Source organism: Mus musculus, chromosome 11 (assembly GCF_000001635.26).
Source record: "Mus musculus strain C57BL/6J chromosome 11, GRCm38.p6 C57BL/6J".
Classification (NCBI taxonomy): Eukaryota; Metazoa; Chordata; class Mammalia; order Rodentia; family Muridae; genus Mus; species Mus musculus.
This window is the reverse complement of record NC_000077.6, coordinates 58,954,590-58,973,441: the sequence shown is the minus strand read 5'-3', so window position 1 is coordinate 58,973,441 and position 18,852 is coordinate 58,954,590. Positions and strand designations below refer to the sequence as shown.

At 48.4% G+C, this 18,852-nt stretch overlaps 3 protein-coding genes across 6 annotated transcripts; all 3 read right to left on the bottom strand.

The window, feature by feature from the left end:
* Positions 1–366: 366 nt before the first annotated feature.
* Trim17 (tripartite motif-containing 17) lies at positions 367–18,771 on the bottom strand. 4 transcript variants are annotated; one of them, XM_006533811.4, is made up of 8 exons: positions 18,050–18,609; positions 17,227–17,350; positions 7,895–8,328; positions 6,573–6,668; positions 4,725–4,955; positions 2,993–3,015; positions 2,797–2,900; positions 1,705–2,415 (listed from the first exon to the last, which is right to left on the bottom strand). In XM_006533811.4, the coding sequence occupies exons 3-8, from the start codon at positions 8,321–8,323 to the stop codon at positions 1,865–1,867; spliced, it is 1,434 nt and encodes a 477-aa protein (XP_006533874.1). In that variant the 5' UTR covers positions 8,324–8,328; positions 17,227–17,350; positions 18,050–18,609; the 3' UTR covers positions 1,705–1,864. The 4 variants fall into 4 exon arrangements, with proteins under 4 accessions (NP_112449.1, XP_006533874.1, XP_011247459.1 ...); NM_031172.3 differs by lacking the exons at positions 17,227–17,350; positions 18,050–18,609 and adding an exon at positions 9,573–9,661 and having other exon boundaries at positions 367–2,415; XM_011249157.3 differs by lacking the exon at positions 17,227–17,350 and having other exon boundaries at positions 18,050–18,771.
* On the bottom strand, positions 11,169–11,731 carry H3f4 (H3.4 histone). Its single transcript, NM_001318003.2, has one exon. It carries the CDS (start codon positions 11,628–11,630, stop codon positions 11,220–11,222), a length of 411 nt encoding a protein of 136 aa, NP_001304932.1. The 5' UTR covers positions 11,631–11,731; the 3' UTR covers positions 11,169–11,219.
* On the bottom strand, positions 18,250–18,757 carry H2aw (H2A.W histone). The gene has a single exon (NM_178218.4). The coding sequence runs from the start codon at positions 18,702–18,704 to the stop codon at positions 18,312–18,314; it is 393 nt and encodes a 130-aa protein (NP_835736.1). The 5' UTR covers positions 18,705–18,757; the 3' UTR covers positions 18,250–18,311.
* Positions 18,772–18,852: the final 81 nt, after the last annotated feature.

Sequence of the window (18,852 nt, the reverse complement as noted above, 5' to 3'; positions counted from 1 at the left end):
AGAGGGTGTCAGATCTCATTATGGGTGGTTGTGAGCCACCATGTGGTTGCTGGGATTTGAACTCAGGACCTTTGGAAGAGCAGTCAGTGCTTTTACCCACTGAGCCATCTCTCCAGCCCTTTATCTTTGTATTTTAATGCAAAATTGAGGTTATATTTTGCTGCAACATACTATGTTTTCAACTCTTATTTGCTACTGCAAATAATATTTGTACCTAGGTGATTATTAAAAATGAAGTATTAAGTTCCCATTCTCTTAAAAGCCACTATTACAAACAGCTTAGGATAATTAATACATGTTAATAGTCAATCAAATGTATGGTCTTATAGATACCAGTTTAGTTATTTTCAAAATAAGTTTTATTTAGCCTCCAGTAGATGTTTTCAAGACTAATAATCAAATAGTGACTAACTAGAAACAGACAATTCAGTTATAGATGGTTTTTGGAAACATCAGAGATCTACAGAATATGACATTTAAAGATGTTTTATTATTAAAAGGCTTTTTGGCAACAGGACCCGTTTTTCTACTTCAAAGAAAGTTGAGCATCAAAGAATCTCCCTATGGAGTTTGTTTCAAATGTGGCCACTGCCACTGTGCAAGAAACTGTCCGTGCTTCAAATGCTGACTGAATGCTGTCCGGAATGGACAAACTGGGATGCAGGGAACTCAACTGCCAAGCTTTGCAAGAACAAGATAGCTAAGTCCTTCATCATTCCTGCTGCACAGAAAAGTCTGTCAGTTATACGGTGCCAGAGGGCTGAAGACTGAAGTTCCACCATTATACAGGAATTCTGAGGGACTGTCAAAGCAGCTAACTTGTCATGTCTATAGTTTTGGAACATATGGGCTGAGCACTACAATGGTTATTGTATATAGTTTATTTTGTAAGAAAAGGAGCCTTTTCTTGGACTAAAAGGGGGAAATGTAGAGAGAAACTCTTGTTCACTGTGTAAAAGCATTCACCTGTCAATAAAAGGCTTATTGGCCAATGAGCTGAGGCAGGAAATTAGATGGGACATCAGACAGAGCAGGAGGGGGATGCTGGGATAGAGACAGGTGGAAGATTGACCCCCGAATGCTGATATGTACAGCAGCAAAACCTGAGGACCAGGTTATCAACCATGTGGCAGACCTTAGAGTAACGGGAAGATTAGCTTATGAGCTAGTTAGGGAACAGCCAAGGTTTATGGCCTAGGTATCTAAATATATCTGAGTCTCAGAGTTATCCTGGGAGCAGGGGCTGTGAGGATAGACACAAGCATGCACAAGTGCGTAACTCCAGGGCTCAGAAAAGGATGCAGAGTACTACTGATGGGCAGGATGACCTCAAGGACATGGAAAACCCTGAGAGTGGTGACCAAGGGAGTCGGTGGTTTCCCTCTGCACTTTTACTCTGTGTTCATAGCCCGCAGCACCTGTTGTTGCTCAGAGCCTCCAGTGCCACCCTCATGTCTGTGGTTGACTGACCCCAATGGGAGACAAGATACATGTCACACCATGGGCACAGAAGGGTCACAGTGGAAACATGTGCTATGCCAGTTCACCATCTCACTTGAGTCCTGGCATGCTAGTAACTTTTAACAGGAATGGGAAGTGGGAGGGGTTCTTGGGGAAGGGTGTTAGAAAAGAATTGAGTCCACTCTGAGATAAGCAGGACCCTTTCCAAAGTTCCCCCATTTAGCATCTTATCTGTAGTCGGTCTCACTTGAGCATTTGAATCTTGACTGTATTTCAGTTACCCTGCCAGCACAGGTATTAACTCTTAGTGCCCCAGGGAAGCCTGGGTAGGTGGCCACGGTGGTGAAGCACCCTGCCTTCTGGGGAACTGTGGCACACCCAGTGTCTGCCCGGCTTCAAGCCTCTATCCCTTCACCCACATGGTCACTGTGGAGATGACCATCTGGCCTGACTTGGGAGCCCCCAAGCAGAAGAATGGCAGCAGCGGCCCAGGGAAGGCAGCCTGGGAAAAGCTGTGTAAGTGGGACCCATCGTTCACGCTGTAGAAGGACACCTCTCCAGCCTGGAAGTCCAGGAAGATCCCCATGTGGCTGGGAGGCTCTGTGAGAGTGACTAGAGTGGAATTGGGTAACAGGGACAGCTGTTTTTTCCCCTTGGACAGCTGCACTACCCAGAAGCCGTTTTCTGGGGACTTAAGCACTCTGTCCTTCCGACTCACGTTGTCCCTGCACACCCCCAAGGCCCAGAGTGCATCCCCGGTGAGATTCATGCCCACTTCCCAGTAGTGCCTTCCAGAGGAAAAGCTCTTCTGCCCCACAGCGCACGGGTAGGCCACGAACCGGTCCTTGCTGTAGGGGGCGCTGCCCTCGGGCGGTGGGCTCAAGTACCGCCTCTGGCGACTCTCGTAGAGGAGGAGATAGGGGTATGCTGAGCTGGGGTCCGGCATCACATCCTCTGCAGAGGGTCCAGGTAGACAGAGAAGAGTAGGGGTCATTCAAGGTGAATGAGCCAGAACCCTCAAGATGGGCGGGGTGTGACAGACACAGTGGCTAAATGGCTCTTTTCCATATCCACCCAAAAGCCTCCCCTCCACCAGTTCCAACCGGTTGGGGTTACCCAAGGGTTCTACACTACAAATCCCCGTGGATATTGATGATGGTGAGTCACCAGGGCTAAATGGGGGCAAACTTATTTCAGCAGTCAGGCTTAGAAAGATGGTGAGTACAGTTTGAGACACTAATTTCTAGTTGGAAGCGCTGGTCCTGTGTGGCATCCGGGTAAGGCAGAGCAGTGCCCAGACAACTGGGGTCCTTGGAGACCCGGGTCTCCACTTACCTTGGAAGCTTTTGAGCACCTCTATCTGTCCTGGAACTCTGCACAAGGTCTTGATAGCCGCGGGGAGGACCACCTCTGGGTACTGCACGCTGAAGCTCTCCTTCCTCCAGGGAATACAGACTCATGTCCCCTCTGCCTCTCCGTGTGCTCTGCCCTCCCCCACGTCCCCCACTACCTCTATTGAGGGTGACAGTACCTGTTCAAGGTGTCCTTCACATCCTGTAAGCAACAGAGAGGAGAGTTCAGAGCTGGTCCTGCTTGTTGGTGTCAAAGCTACCTCTGTTGCCCGCTACTTTGGGACATGTCCTCAGCTGGACAGTCCCTTGTCAGATAACAACTTTGTACTCTTCCTGGAAGCTTCCCTTTCACTCCTGCTTGGCAGACCCTAAGCATTTCCCTCAGTCCACGGTCGCAAGCCTGAGGTCTGGTCAGCGGAGAGGAGGCCAAGTCCTGGGAACCATGATCAGCACTTAAGGTAGTGGAGACAGAGGGCAGAACCCCTGCTAAGCAAGCACTATCACTGAGCCACACCACCCTGCTCTTTCCCCACGCCTCCTCCCTAGAATCCAGTAAACCCCGAGTCAGAAGTCCTTCACATACCGTGCTTTTGTGTATGTGTGTGTGTTGTGATACTGTTTATGCGTCTGGCACAGAGAATGCTAACACAATAGAACAGAGCCATCTCTAACAGTGAACCATGGCGAGCTTGTGCTCACAAATCATTAAGCAACCTTGGCCCTTGAGTCTCACAGAGCTTCACTTAAAGGAGGCTGGGCCCCTCCCTGCTAAGCAAGCACTCTACTGCTGGCTGATCAAGCGTCTCTGAGGCAACAGAACTCGGCTAGCCTCACTGCTCCTGTGAATGTTCCTCATGCACACCTGCAGAGCACCTCACAGTAGCTTTGATAGCCAAGACAGTCACTGCTGATAACACGAAGCATAGAGATATTGAACAAAGGGATGCCTCCCTCCCAGCCCAGGTGGATTTTATCATATTCCTCAGAATAGCATGCAGTTTAAAACTTGATGACTGTTTACGTCTGGATTTTCTCCTTTGATATTTTCAGGTTGAGCAAAAATGAAGCCATCTGGGGATTAAGCTGTGGATAAGGAGGGAGCAGTTTCCTCCTCTGCAGACCTCTGGTAGCTGCTGATGCAGTTAGGGTGTCAGGGAGCACAGTGGGCGTGGATGGCGGAGGGGCTGGGGGTGACAGCCTAGGGTCCCTGGAGATTTTCTAGAAGCCAGAATCTACAGAAGCACCCCTGGCCTAGAAAACTACAATGGCCCACCTGCCTTGGCTAGCTATGTTAGGTTCCCAGCAACATCAGGTTGGAGTTTAATTCCTAGTGTCACGGTATTGAGCAGAGTGTGGGAGGGCCCTTAAGAGTTAATTAGGCCACAGGTCCTCCATGGTGAACGGAGACGAGAAAGGGTGTTGAAGTCAGTCTACCCTTGTTCACTCTGGCAGGTGTTGGCGGGCTGTTACGTCATGTCATGTCATGAGCAGAAGTGGAGCCGTGGGCGGTAGCATGCTCTTGGACTTCCAGAACCCTGGGCCAAAACCGCTTTTTAAGAAAGTATTTGTTGTCTCTCCCTTTGTGTGTGTGTGTGTGTGTGTGTGTGTGTGTGTGTGTGTGTGTGTGTATACTGTGGACAATGTGGACTGTTTGCTGTGAGGCACCGTGTAGCGCTGGGACAAGACAGGCTAGTGACCTTCAAATATCAGCCCAGCCTCATCCTTTCTGTCAGGCTGTGTTTGTTTTGCAAGCCCCTGGGCTGAGTGCACATCTTCAGGCCACACCCCTCCTCGTGGTGTACCCATGGGTGCACGTGTTCAGGCCACACCCCACCTCCTGGTGTACCCACGGGTTTGTGGCAACACAGAAAATCCCAAAGACAGGAGCGCCTCAGCAACCTCTGGCCTCACCTGCAGCATCTGGAGGGGCTCCTGCTGGCTCCGCTCCTCCAGCTGCAACAGGATCAGGTCCAGGGAGCGGCTTTGGTGGTCCAGGGAGGCCTTGCTGTCCTGCAGCTTCCCTAAGGTGTCCTCTTCCTCCTTCTTCAGGACCTGGAGGATCCTCCGTTCTTCTTCCACCAGAAACAAGACCACCTTCTGAAACTCCTCCAGGATGCGTTCTCTCCGCTCTTTCACTCTCTCCTGTCGAAATGGAATGGGGGAACCCCAAACTGGCTATGAGATGGATTCAGAAAGGAGGGATTTCCTTCAGGGTTGCCACACAGCAATTCTGGGACAACCGGTGACCTAGAATTCTTAGGAAAAGTTGGGGAAGCCAGACTTTTGACCAAGACTCTCCACACCATCCCTATTGCACCCTAACAGGCCTTGAGTAATAACACCCATACATTCAAATGTCCATGTGTCCTGGTGTCAGTGGGCTTAGAACATGCAACCTCAAAGAAAGACACAGGCATGATTCATAAAAAAGGACGGGGGACTCCTAATGACCAGGCTAAAATGATTTTGGAGTTACCCATGTCCCTAAAGCTGTTGTTCAAAAATAGTAAGAAATCAAGAGTTTCAAAGACAGCAGACAAACTTCTTAAATACCTGCCCCCCTCATGTTTTATGCACTTGTTTATCTTTCCTTCCTTCCCTCTGAGAGAGGCTTTTCCCACATAGCTCTGGGTATTCTGGGACTGGTTACATAGTTCAGGTTGACTCTGGACTAACAGGCCTTGCTTTTGCCTCCTTGAGTTCTGGGATTCCAAATAAGCACCAGCAAAGCCGCATCCCCCAGACCCGAGCAGGCCGTTTCCTGTGAAGAGGAAGAAGTCAGCCTTTGCCCAACCTAAGATTACCTAAGATAATCTATGGTTAACAAACTAATGTCTTCCTGATCCCACTTTACAAGGGAGATAACTTTGAAATGAAAGGACCACCTGCAGCCTTTCTCAGTTTTTTAAATCAAAGATACAGCCCACATCTATGTTATGGAACAGGCTTCTAGAATGAAGAAATAGAGCTATTTAAGATCTAAATAACAAGATTCTTTTAAAAGGGGGCTGGAGAGATGGCTTAGGGCACCTAGACATTCACCTCACATCCTTCCTAAGCCATAGTTCCAGGTGATCTGATGCCCTCTTCTGGCCTTGCTGGACATTGCATACACATTATTCATATATACATGCAGGCAAATACCAATACACATAAAATGAGGATAATTTTATTTATTTTTTTTATTATACATAAGTATACTATAGCTGACTTCAGACACATCAAAAGAGGGCATCAGATCACCTGATGTATCTAGTGTTAAAGCACTCTTTACGGGTGGTTGTGAGCCACCATGTGGTTGCTGGGATTTGAACTCAGGACCTTTGGAAGAGCAGTCAGTGCTCTTACCTGCTGAGTCATCTTACCAACCCGAGGATAATTTTTAAAAACAATTGTTTGAACCATCCAGGTGCAGTAGTGCTTGCCAGTACACATAGCTATTGGGGAGGCTGAGGCAGGAGGATTACTTAAGCCTATGAGTTCAAGGCTAACCTGAATTTATGAGCACCCGTCAAAAAAATTTTTTAATGTGTTGTTATTTTGTTCTCTGGCAGACTTCAGGTGTTCTAGCAGGCTTCACCTGAGGCTCACTTTAAAAATCCTGCTCACCTGTTGTGTTGGCTCAATTTGTAGGTCAGGCACCGAACCTGCAGAGTACAGGAACCCTTTTCCTCCTTGAAGCCCTGAAAGGCACTTTCCTGTCACAGATGAGGATAGGTATAGGCACACAGGGTGGAACAGCAGCCATTGGGCACCTACCTGCCACTCAGTTAAGGTCTGTTCCTCCTTGGCTTGCAGTGTCTCCGTCTTCATCATCTCCTCCCGTAGATATTTTATGTCCTCCTCCAACTTGAGCTGGACACACAAACAGGCCTCCGGTCAGCAGACCCCACCTCTGCCCACATCTGGAGTGCAGTCTCTGCAGCTGTACTGACGACCCCAGAGATCCTCCTACAGACAGGGTGGTCTAGCTTCCCATTCCAGCGGCCAGGAAATGAGCCTCTCTTGACCTGGGCTTTGGAGGTTAGCTCCTGGTGATGTATGTACACTGTGTTGGTAAACTGTCTATGCGGCTTGAGCTCACTGAGAAGCTGGCTCTGGAAGCAGGGTTAGCCCCACCCCCACCCACTCACATCTATTTTACACCCAGGCATGTTTGTCGAAAGTGCCCTTGAAAGCCCCTTGTCCTGAGATTGGCTTCTCCCCTAACTCTGATGTAACAGGTCGGAGTAAAAAACAAACAGCAAAATAGCCCAAGAGTAAAAATGTTGTGTGCTTAGAAACAACTATAAGACAAGCCACTCCCGGGGCTGGTGAGATAGCTCAGTGGGTTGAGAGCACCAACTGCTCTTCCAAAGGTCCTGAGTTCAGATCCCAGCAACCACGTGGTGGCTCACAACCATCCATAACGAGATCTCTCTTTTCTGGAGTGTCTGAAGACAGCTACAGTGTACTTACATATAATAAATAAATAAATAAATTTTAAAAAAGACAAGCCACTCCCAACAGAGGTAACTATTGTTTATCCTGTGATGTAAAAATGTATCTAGTGTTAAAGAGAAGCCAGAATTTCAGTCATCAGAAGCACATTGAGAGAGAGAGAGAGAGAGAGCTCAGTTAGCCAAGCCAAGCCAAACCAAACCAAAAAGCCTCTGCAGCTGACTGCCTCAACTTGCCTAGTCAATTCTGCTGACCCTTATTCGATGATGTTGCCTTTTCTCTCTTGATCAGGCTCCTCCCTCAATTGTTTCTGCTGGACTTCGTAAACTCATTTGATTACACTTTGCCATCTATGTACTGACTATCTGCTACTCACTATGTGTTCTTACCTTTGCCTGCCACTCGTTAGTTAATAAACGTGGCTACTGTAGACCATCCCTGGGAACATGTGGATGAGTCACACACCTATTTTGTTCTGGAGGCAAAGGATACTTCCTCCTGTTGTGGCTGTCTCTAGACGGTCCCCCCCCCCCTCTGTTAGTGCCAGTGCTCTTATTATGAAATGAAGGTTTACATTGAGGCCAACTTGCCTGAACTTCCACTCCCCCTCCTGGACTTGCAACCCCTGACCCTGCGTTCACCTTATACTCCCTTGCAGCCTCATCCAGAGGCAGCACCCTGTGCATCCGGTGCTCCTGGGCCTCCCTGCAGACCACACAAATGGGGCTCTGGTCATCCTGGCAGAACAGCTTAAGGGGTTCTTGGTGTGCTTGGCACAGGTCTCGCTTCTGCAGCCCAGGGTGCTGGCGGGCCATCTCAGCCACTTTTGTCAGGAGGCGGTTGGGCCTCAGGTTCCTCTGAGGGGACATCTCCCTGCACTCGGGGCAGGGGAAGGAGCCCTTCTGCTTCTTCTTCCCTTTCTTGACCTTCCCCTTCTCCCAGCTCATCTGGATGCACTCTCTGCAGAAGTTGTGGCCACAGGCAGTCATCACAGGATCAGTAAAGTAGTCAAGGCAGATGGAACATGTGGCCTCCTCTTGTAACCGTCTGGCAAGCTCCACCGCATCCATGGCTCCTGGGGAGAAACAAGGGGAGCGCTTCCACTGTAAGCCCTTGGCGAGCAGGATCCCAGAATGGCGCCTTGCTCAACTCCCCTGGGGCCCCTGTACAGCATAGCACAAGTGCCTCCTCTGCTGATCCACAGATGGGAACAAAAGCTGCTGTCCAAATGTGGAATACAAAGGCACTGACCAAATGCTAGCCAGACCCCTGAACCTCAGTTGCTAAGCTTGGGCTTGGCGTCTGGGTCAGCTTAGTTACGAGCTCCCTCCTGGGCCTTTGGGGACTCCCAGCTGTTCTGCTGTGTTTGCTGTCAAGTAAGTCCTATGTCTGCCCTGGAGCCACATCTCTACCCAAAAGGCTGCAATAGTCAAGGGTCAGAACTATGTCTTTAACTCACCCCTGGTAAAACAAAGAAACTTAGAAAGGAATAGAAATCCTTTCAGTTAAGGTGCAATGCAGAAAAGATACAACAAAACACAGATACAGGGGTTCCATATAGACACATGGACACACCAGCACATTCATACGCAAGTACAGGGCCTGCATGTAGACATGCAGATACATATACAAGCTTGCACATGGGTAAAAATGTTTGTAACTACACATGCACACATCCACACAGAAAACGTGCAAGCCCACTTACACACCACAACAAACACAGGCATGTGAACATGGATGCACTCTGAAGGCACATACAGCATGCACACGTGCACAAGAACACACATGCATGCATCCCTCAAGTCCAAGTCCTGCTAACGCAGGCGGTGGAGACCCTGAACTGCCCCTAATTCTGCTTCCCAAGGTCCTTTTTGAGAATTTGGGAATGAGGTCGACTCTCAGTGCTCCCCATCTTGTTCTCTCCTCTGAATCCTGAAAGCCAAGCATCTTCGGATATTCCAGAGTGGCTGCCATGTTAATTTCATCTGAACTTTCTATGAGCAGAGCACAGGGCATTACCTTCTCCCGACCCAATCTCAAGAGTCTCACCACCTAGTCAGAACCACCTAGTCTGACCTAGTCTGACCACCTAGTCAGAACCAGGGCCAAAGGGCCCTGGCTTCCCTAGAGCAGAGACAGACATCAGGGTTCTTGGGTCATCTAAGGTCAATGAGGGCTCATCCAGGAGACCCACGTAATCAGAGTGGTCCACGGTTTGAAGCTTATGGTTTGACTTTGGTGGGGACAGGAGAAGGAACCCCCTAGTCTCGACCCAGACAGTGAGTGAGCGAGCGAATTCTCTGGACGGTGGTTACTCACAAGGAAGGAGCCTTGCACTGCGCCAGGTGCCAGGGGCAAGTGCGCCGCATGGGGGAAAGGCTGGGTTTGTGCTACAGCACTAGGGAAGACCAGGAGCTGGGGCAGAGGGCCATTGTGGCGTCAACTCACGCAGGCAGGTTGCTTGGCAGAGATGCCGCGGGGGCGGGGCTGAGGCTGCTACACCGAAGGGAGGAGGCGGGGGCTTCGTTGCTTAGGGTGGAGCCAGGGAGAAGGGGGCGGTGACAGAAATATGGCTTCGCTAGACCATATTTGTGGGACCAATAAATAGATCAATAGGGCAAAGAGATTAGGTGGAGACTCAGGTGGGGAATGCAGGGAAAATGTGGTCGGGTTTGCATGGATTGAGGCTAGGAAAATGAAAAGGGGGCAATTTAGAAATTAGCAACTCAAAGTTGGGAGGTGGTGATCCCTGCCTTTAATTTCAGCACTCGGGAGGCGGAGGCAGAGGCAGGCTCATCTCTGAATTTGAGGCCAGAGGGAGTTCCAGGACAGCCAAGGCTACACAAACAGTCTTTAGACTCACCCACCCCCCCATCCTGCCCCCCTCTACCTCCCCTCTGCCTCCTTGCCCTCCCCTGCTCCCCCATCCCTGGGCTTGGAGACATAATGGGCTTCAAAACTCTTCAGTTGCATACTTATATTATATGCACACCCTAGGAGTAATTTATGTATTTAACATTGGCATTAATGAGTGATTCCACTACAAAGGAGAGGTAAAGTTTTCTGTGTTAACCTCACAGGCTTATTCAGGCTATTCCCCTCAGCCCTCCACTAATGCAGTTCAGTTAACCATCTCGGGTTCCTCCCAGTTTGATTTCTGATCAAGCCGGTTAGTCTCCATGCCGGTCATCTCTGAACACCACCCTTTTTGTATGGCTCAGAAGTCATACAGTACTGGACAGTATGAAAAACCAAGGCTCAGAGAATTAAACTCCAGCGCAAAACATCCTTTTGATAAGAGAGGTTCCTATTGCTTACAACTCAGGTTGAGTCAAGACAACAGCTAGACTTTCGTACCCTACAGGAATCGTTTAAGACAGGATTCTCTGGATGTGTCCCCTGGAAATATGTAAGTTAACACTTTCCTGACTCTTTTGCTGCCGCCGTTAACAGATGGGCAAAATTAACTTTAATCAAAGGCAGTTCACTGGGCTTTCCATCAGGAGAAAGGCCAACTTTTCAAGTACAGGAATAGCTAGCCTTTTTAATACCAGGCATTATGAGCCTTAAAACACAAAACATAAGTAACTTGGTTACTGAGCAGATGCGTTTGGATACTATCAACTATGCAAACATAGCACGTTTACTGCCGGTAGGAGCTACCTTCACTTGGTAAAACCAGTCAGCAACACAACCATCATCTTGTAGTACAAGGGCTCAGGCCACTATACCTATCAAGGGAAGGCAGGTTAGAATAGGACGGAGCTGCAAGTCAAATAGCTCAATGGGCAAGGATTAGCTGCTAAGCCCTCTAGACTGATCTGGGGAGACACTTCGATTGCCGGCCACCTTGTCTTCACCTCCTGAGGAGACAGGACACCTAAGTCTACGTTACAGACACTTTTTCTGACTCTGTGGGTGGCTCTGAAAAGAGCCGTTGGGTTCATGAGCGGTGCCTGTGGGAGCCTAAGCCCGTTCTCCGCGGATGCGCCGAGCCAACTGGATGTCTTTGGGCATGATGGTCACCCGCTTGGCGTGGATAGCGCACAGGTTCGTGTCTTCGAACAGCCCCACGAGGTACGACTCGCAGGCCTCCTGCAGCGCCATCACCGCGGAGCTCTGGAAGCGCAGGTCGGTCTTGAAGTCCTGGGCGATCTCACGCACCAAGCGCTGGAATGGCAACTTGCGAATCAGCAGCTCGGTGGACTTCTGGTAGCGCCGGATCTCGCGCAGCGCCACCGTGCCAGGGTGGTAGCGGTGCGGCTTCTTCACGCCCCCGGTGGCCGGGGCGCTCTTGCGGGCCACCTTCGTGGCTAGCTGCTTGCGCGGAGCCTTGCCTCCCGTCGACTTCCGTGCCGTCTGCTTGGTGCGTGCCATCTTCCTGAATCGTCCGCCTCCCTTGCTCCTCAGGTGCACAATGTGGGGGGCGAGTAGCACTGCTTTTATAGACCCAGCTACATTCCTATTGGCTGCCCACCAGGTGGCATTATGGGATGCTGCACTCTGATTGGTCCATTGGGGGATTGACTTTACACCCTGCCTCTTATATTCTCTCTGAGTGGTGTGGACTCTGGAACTGTTAGTTGCGGCTCGGTAGGAGGGCAGCGGGGTCTGTGGAAAAAACTCAAGTCGCTTTCTTGGAGCTTTTATTGTTGTTGTTAAATAAAAAAACAAAACAATCTTGCCTCGACTCCCAAGACACAAAGAACCTTCTAGAACCTTTCTGCATGCTTCCTTTATATAACAACGAGGCATAGTTTTCCTGAGTTCTGGAATACTAAAAAAACATCCACCTGGTCTGAGGACGCCCCTGGGGGCGAGGGCTGGAGGTAGCTCAGCAGTTAAGCTTAATTCCAGGACTCGGGAGGCAAAGGATGGTGGATATCTGTGTGTTTGAGGTTAGCCAGGGCTACATAGTATTAACACTATTTTTTAAAAATAGGGAGGGGTAGAGATGGAAAAAAATAAAGAGAAAAACGAAAAGAAATTGTGTCGTTTGCTGGAACAATGGAAAGAACTCAAGATCACAGTGTTAAGTAAGCTGGATCCAGGCAGGAAGAAAAGCATGGCATGGGTTCTCTAGCATGTGGAAGCTAGATTAAAAAAAAAAAAAAAAAAAAAGCATAAAAATGGGGTCGGGGTGGTATTTATAGAGAGAAAGGGACCAGAGGGAAGAGGAAAAAAAGGGGAGAGCTGGTGTGTGTGTGTGTGTGTGTGTGTGTGTGTGTGTGTGTGTGTGTGTGAAGTTATCAAAATGAAACCCATTACTAAGCACAGTTAACGTACGTTAATTAAAAAAAAAAAAAAACTAGAAGATATGACTCAAAGAACAGTAGTCCATGCTTATAACTTCAGTACTCGGTAGCTGAATCAGAAGGATAATAATTTTGAGGCTTAGAGTACACTGAAATGACGCTTTATCAAACAAAATAAAACATCTTTAGATCTGAAAGAAAATTAGGAAAAAAAAAAAAAAAAGGATTTCTGAAGCAAAGGCTTTCAAGGATAACATGGGCTGTATTCAAGGATTCCCCCAAAGGTCACAATCAGGGTATCAAACAATAGTAATAATGATTATTTAGATCACGTCAGAGGATGAGAAATGTCGTCCACATAATTTCAAAAAACGTGAGTCCAGAAAAGGATAGAAATCAAACTGTGGTGCATCTTTACGGATTTGGTTAAAAAATAGAACTCACTGACAATCATGGTGTTTTGCTTCCAAACGTGTATGTGTAGTTTAAACTGACGCCGGTGAACGCCAAAGCGGGGAATCCCGAGCCCGTGCCTGCGGTGTGCGGTCGCGGGTAGGCGCTACGCCAACCGGAGGACGTGGGTCGTCCATTGGTGGTGCCCAGGAACCGGGACGTCCCGGCCCGCGCCACTCTCTAGTGCCAGCTTATGGATACAGTGACAGGGAAAATAGCTTCACGTTCAGAAAGAACCGAAACTCTTGCCTCTGGGAATGTACGACCCTGTGAGACATCGGCGACACACACAGGGCTTGAAATTCTGAGGGAGCCAGGGAGGAAGGAGCTGTCCATCTTGCACCTCACACAGCCAATTGGATCAGTCAGAGCTTTTGGACTGACCAATCAGAAAACGCCCCCGAGCATGCCCATGCTCCGGAGCCGGAGAGGGCAAAGCGCGTCGCTTCTCCAGCACCCAAGGCCGAGGTGCCCATCAGAGGACGCGGGAAACCTTCTCTACACCCCGGTGCTCACGCTCCCACACTCCCGCACCCCCAAACCTCGGCAAGGCCAGACTACAGCTGTCACCGCGTTGGTTCCCGAGCTGGGCGCTGCACCTATGGAAGCCACTGCTGTAATCTTAATTTTTTTTTTTTAATTTCTTTTATTTTATTTCAACTAGACTGCGCCGAGCTTCCCAGAGAAGTCACACCATACAAGGCTGGATGTAATGCAGAGCAGCGTCTCAAAATCTGAGAAGGATCTTCTTTCCTTTCTGGAGCCTGTAGTTTTCTTTCCCTATTAAATTTCCCCCATTCATTATTCGATCTGCACCTATGCCTTGTGGGAAAGGATCAAATGAAGGTTTAGTGTTAGGGGTGGAAGATGGGGGCGGGAGCACAACAGTGGGACAGCGTTGCCCTCTCAGTTTCCTGCTACTTGCCATGGGAGTGCAATTTCTTCCCATCGCCAGCTTAGACAGGGAAGAAATCCTTTGTTTTAAATTAACTTAACAAATACATAGTTAGCACTATGTGCAAGGCATACTCAACGCATGCGAGTGACAGTAGACATAAATGTATGTGCCTCTGCACTCTTTGACGTCGATGGTAGCCAGTTGAGCTGATCACAACATTGCAGTTTATCCCTAAGCAGGAATGAAGCGACTATGTAGGGAACTGGAAAGAGGAACAGGAACAGAAACTTAGCGAGTACTGGAAGAGGAGTTTTGTTTTTAGTTTGTTTCGTTTTTGACAGCTATCCTAACAGGAGCGAGGTGAATCCTCACTATGGTCTGATTGGTCAGCAACTGTAGCGATTTCAAAGATCGTGTGTGTCTTTACAGTAATTCCTATTTGGGGTCCTTTTGCTTTAAAATTCGAGCTGTTTGCTATTGAATTATAGGGCTTTGCTGTTTTAGATATTAACTCACTGATCAAATGTATGGCTATCTCACTTCTTTATGTGTATTTTTTTTTTTTTTTTGGTCGTAGCAGCTCAAGACTAAAACAGGTATATTTTGTCCGTTTTTTGAGATGAATCATGGGTGTGTGTTGGAACTGTTTAGAGAGGGAGGAAAACTTCATGTGACCCAGATGCCAGTGGGGACAACAGGCTGCCTTTAGCAGGTGGGGATATCCCTCAGGTGCTATCATGCAGTTTGGGGAGAGTTACGGATTTGTGGAAACGGTGGTTTTGGTGCTATCACAAGAAAAGAGGGCCGTTCACGGTCATCAGCCAAACCTGGGATGTGCAGCAAGGAGGCCTGAGACCCCTGCCTACTACACATCCATCCCGCTTTGCCATTCATATTAGGAAATTAGCTGTCTACACAGCCTGAGTCCAACTGGCCTGGCAGTTGTTCTGAACCCCAGAATTTAGCTTGAGGGACAGAATGGAAAGTGCAGCCTCTGTGGTCCTTGAAGCACCCCATTAGCCTACTGGAGACGCTTTCATGACTTTCCAGCTGACCCCCACTGATTTCCCAGTTGACCTCTCCCGGCTCTTCAACTTTCTTGAGTTATCTCTACTGAATGTGCATCGAGCTTCATGACAATGATTTTTGGTCAGCCTAGTACAACTATTTACCCTATAGTTACATTGCATTGTTTACAAGGAGTTATGGTGGCATACTAAAACACTGAGGGCATTTGTATGTTATAAGCAGATGTTATGGCTTTGTATATAAGGATCCTGGGTACCCATAGATTTTGGTGCCTGCCCAGGCTCGGGGGTCGGTCAGAGATGAGAACCAATCTCCTATGATGCCAAAAGACACTGAAATGTCCTCTAGGTTCATCCATGTGACAACAAATGTAATTTTGGGTTCTTTTTTTTTTTTTTAAAGCTTATGTAATATTTATCTGTGTATATACTGCATTTTGGATCTGCTCCTTCACAGACACTGAGGTTAGTCCCATGTTTAGCTATCTTAGCTAGCGACAGTATCCACAATGAGCATGTCAGTACATATGTCTCTTCCACATACTGATCTCATTTCGTCTGGAGAGATGCCCAGGAGTAGGGGAGCTGGACTGCATATTAGGTATATTTTGAATTTTGTTGAGGTGGGAGATTACTGGACATGTGGGTGAGCCCACAAGAAATAGCCCCACAGAGCAGAGACTAAGGTGGGAAGCAGGGCTGGAGGAAAGACCCACACCCAGAAGAGGAACACGGGATGCTGCGGAGACAGGCAGAGAGCTCCCACACACTGCAAACACTGTTCCGAGATATTTCCGAGGTTGGCTCAAGCTGCATCCTTCTGGAACCCTGTCTCTTGCCTTCAGCAGTGCACAGGAACACATGCAGAGTGGCTGAAATGACTCTAATACAGGCATGTGCTCAGAGACACAGTGGGCCAGGGAAAGACCTCCATACCTCCACACAACACCCATGCAGGCTGAACCTGGCAAGGCTATCTGCCAAGGCCTGCTCAGAGCTGCAGCAGAGTGAGGATCAGGTCCCCTCCTGCCTCTCCACATGGTCTCTCATGATGGCAGCTGTGGTACGAGGAGTTTCACCTTTTACCTGAGGTGGGTCAGTTTTACTCTAGAAAGGAAACACTGGACCAAATTTTTGTCCTCTTTCTGTCCTTAGGGCTTCCAGGCTTCCTTCATCCACCCTGCCCCTGACCCCCTTGTGAGTGGTGAGTGTGCACTGCACACCTCTGCATATATGAATGTGAGTGCAGGCACTCATGCTCTCATACATTAAGGTCTGAGGACAATCTCAGGTGTTGGTCTCAAATTCCAACCTTTTGCCAGGGTCTCTTGTTAGTCGCTGTTTATGCCATAGCAGCTGGCCTGCGAGCTTTCAGGGATTTTCCGGTCTTCCCTGGCAGCACTGGAATTAGTTAAAGTGCTAACCTGGCCCTGCATTACATGGGTTCTGGATCTGCTCAGGTCTTCATGCGAGCACACTGAGCGCATTTCTTAAGCCTTCTTCCTGGACCACATCTGGAAGGTCCATGCTTACTCTCTCCCCTCCTTCAGCTCCTGTATCTTTTGCCCGTTCTGGACATGAAGGTTCAGTCATCTTGTCCAGTCCCTTCACTGACTAATGCTCCGTCACAAGAACAGACAGTTTTGTGCTGTTCCTCAGCTGATGAATATTTGGGTTTCCTCTACCTTTTAGGTTTCATGACTGATAACTGTTCCTCCGCCTGTGTAGCTTATGTTATACACGTACTCTTATTTTATTGGGCATATACCTAGGAATGGATCATGGAGTGCTTGAATCCAGTGAACATTCTCTTTTCACATTGGTACTTCCCATCTGGAAATGATAATCCAGATGACCAGATCCTAGATCACAGCTGCTATGATTGGAACTTCCTTTAATTTTGTAGACACACTCAGAATCTGTGCTCTCTAGTTATTCACTAGCCACATATGACAGGGCAACTTATGAGCTGCGTCTTTACATTACATTTTACCTAAATGGAAATTAAATATTCCTTTTGGGTAGTGGTTGTGCATTTGACAGCAGCCTTAGAAGAGATGAGAAACTACCCTAGTACACCTCCCTCCACGATGCCTCTATAACACCATTAAATAAATGCTAACATAACCCAATTCCTAAAAAGTTTAACCTCCACTCAAGCGTTTGAGCAGCTACAATGACCTATGAACACATACAAACTAAAACTAGAACTAGAGATTCTAACTAAAAGAACATAAAGATCTCTGGAGGTCCAACCCTCTGGCTTTGTTTTACTGAGACCACCCATTTGCAGATGTATAATCTATACGCAGTCTATTGATCACTCTGTTAAGACTCACCGTTAAGGAAAATTGCTTATCCTTAGACAAATGGCTTTAAGACGTTGGTATTTTATGAGCAGCTCTGTAGTTACAGACGGTGTCTGAGGAGCCCAGGCTTGAACAGATCCAGTTTCAGTACAGTCTATATAAATTATATAATAAACATTATATAACTGTCTTCGTGGCCTGTATTGTTAAATTTTAAATAGTGTACAGCAGTTAACAGGGAAGAGGCCCAATTCTGTGCCATTTAAAACGATTTAAAGGTAACTCATTTAACCCCCTCCTCTCCCTTTCCCAACCACGCTCCTGATTTACCTGTAACTCAACCATTCGTCATGCTGCTTAAAGAAGTCACAATCATCTATAAAAGCATGTCCTTAGTATGATGCTGCTTTAAACTTTATGACAAAGGACACTGCTGTACTCTCACACCTAGTTTAACCAGAACCTGACAAATCACTTTGCTCCCCAAGGTTAAGCTACTTAAGTGGATCCGATTAACCAGTTCCAAAGGCCTGCAGGACCACCATGCTCATCTGTAATCCTACCACTAAGCAGGCTGAAGCAGCCTAGAGACCGGCTCCCCACCCCCACAAAGGAAACCAGCAAAACTCCAAAGTTGTAAATCGCCTTGTAACAGAACATTTATATAAACAAGTAGATTTGAAATACCAAGTCTCCCCTCAGAAACCTTTGAAAACCCCGTCCTAACTGGAAGACTTGAACATGTCAATTTAACCCAGTTTCAATAGAAACACTAGCATCTAAACCAGAACCTTATACTAATTTCTATTATTAAGTATCCCCTTAATGTCCAAACACGAACGTTAACTGCAACCTTGTGTCTGACACGGAGTGGTGGGGAGAAACTCGAACGCCTCCAACGGCCCGCAGGCCACCCGCAGATGAAGCCGTTGGTCTCCCTTGAGCTCCCCAAGCGCCGCACAGGGATGCAGGAATGCACGGAAGGAGTCAGGAGAACTGGCCTGGCCAGTAACTGGCGACAGGCTCAGTGTACAGCGCTTTCTAATGAGGTTGTGGGTGGCTCTGAAAAGAGCCTTTGGTGTCTGTAAAAGTCGCACTAACGACCGGTAGGGGCCTCACTTGCCCTTGGCCTTGTGGTGGCTCTCGGTCTTCTTGGGCAGTAGCACGGCCTGGATGTTGGGCAGGACGCCGCCCTGCGCGATGGTCACGCGGCCCAGCAGCTTGTTGAGCTCCTCGTCGTTGCGGATGGCCAACTGCAGGTGGCGCGGGATGATTCGCGTCTTCTTATTGTCGCGGGCCGCATTACCAGCCAATTCCAGGATCTCAGCAGTCAGATATTCTAGCACAGCCGCCAGGTACACCGGGGCACCAGCGCCGACCCGCTCCGAATAATTACCCTTACGGAGAAGGCGGTGCACACGGCCCACTGGAAACTGCAGGCCGGCACGGGAAGAACGAGACTTCGCTTTTGCACGAGCTTTGCCGCCCTGCTTGCCACGACCAGACATCTTCCACTGATAACCAAAAGTACGCAAAAACAGAAAAGAAACCTAGCGAAAACGAATTCGTAAGCGCCAGCAAGCTCTTATATATGATCAGGAGGGAGGCTAGACTGCACCTTCCTATTGGATGCCAACAAGAACCAATCAGAAAAGA

Bases quoted from the DNA above. Each gene is read 5' to 3' on its own strand.
- Trim17 (XM_011249157.3), bottom strand. From the start codon at position 8,323: ATGGATGCGGTGGAGCTTGCCAGACGGTTACAAGAGGAGGCCACATGT. The intron at 4,956-6,572 runs GTAGGTGCCCAA...CCATTTCGACAG, and splicing joins AGACCTTAACTGAGTGGCAG to GAGAGAGTGAAAGAGCGGAG. The intron at 2,416-2,796 runs GTAAGTGGAGAC...GACCCTCTGCAG, and splicing joins GGTGCTCAAAAGCTTCCAAG to AGGATGTGATGCCGGACCCC.
- H3f4 (NM_001318003.2), bottom strand. From the start codon at position 11,630: ATGGCACGCACCAAGCAGACGGCACGGAAGTCGACGGGAGGCAAGGCT.
- H2aw (NM_178218.4), bottom strand. From the start codon at position 18,704: ATGTCTGGTCGTGGCAAGCAGGGCGGCAAAGCTCGTGCAAAAGCGAAG.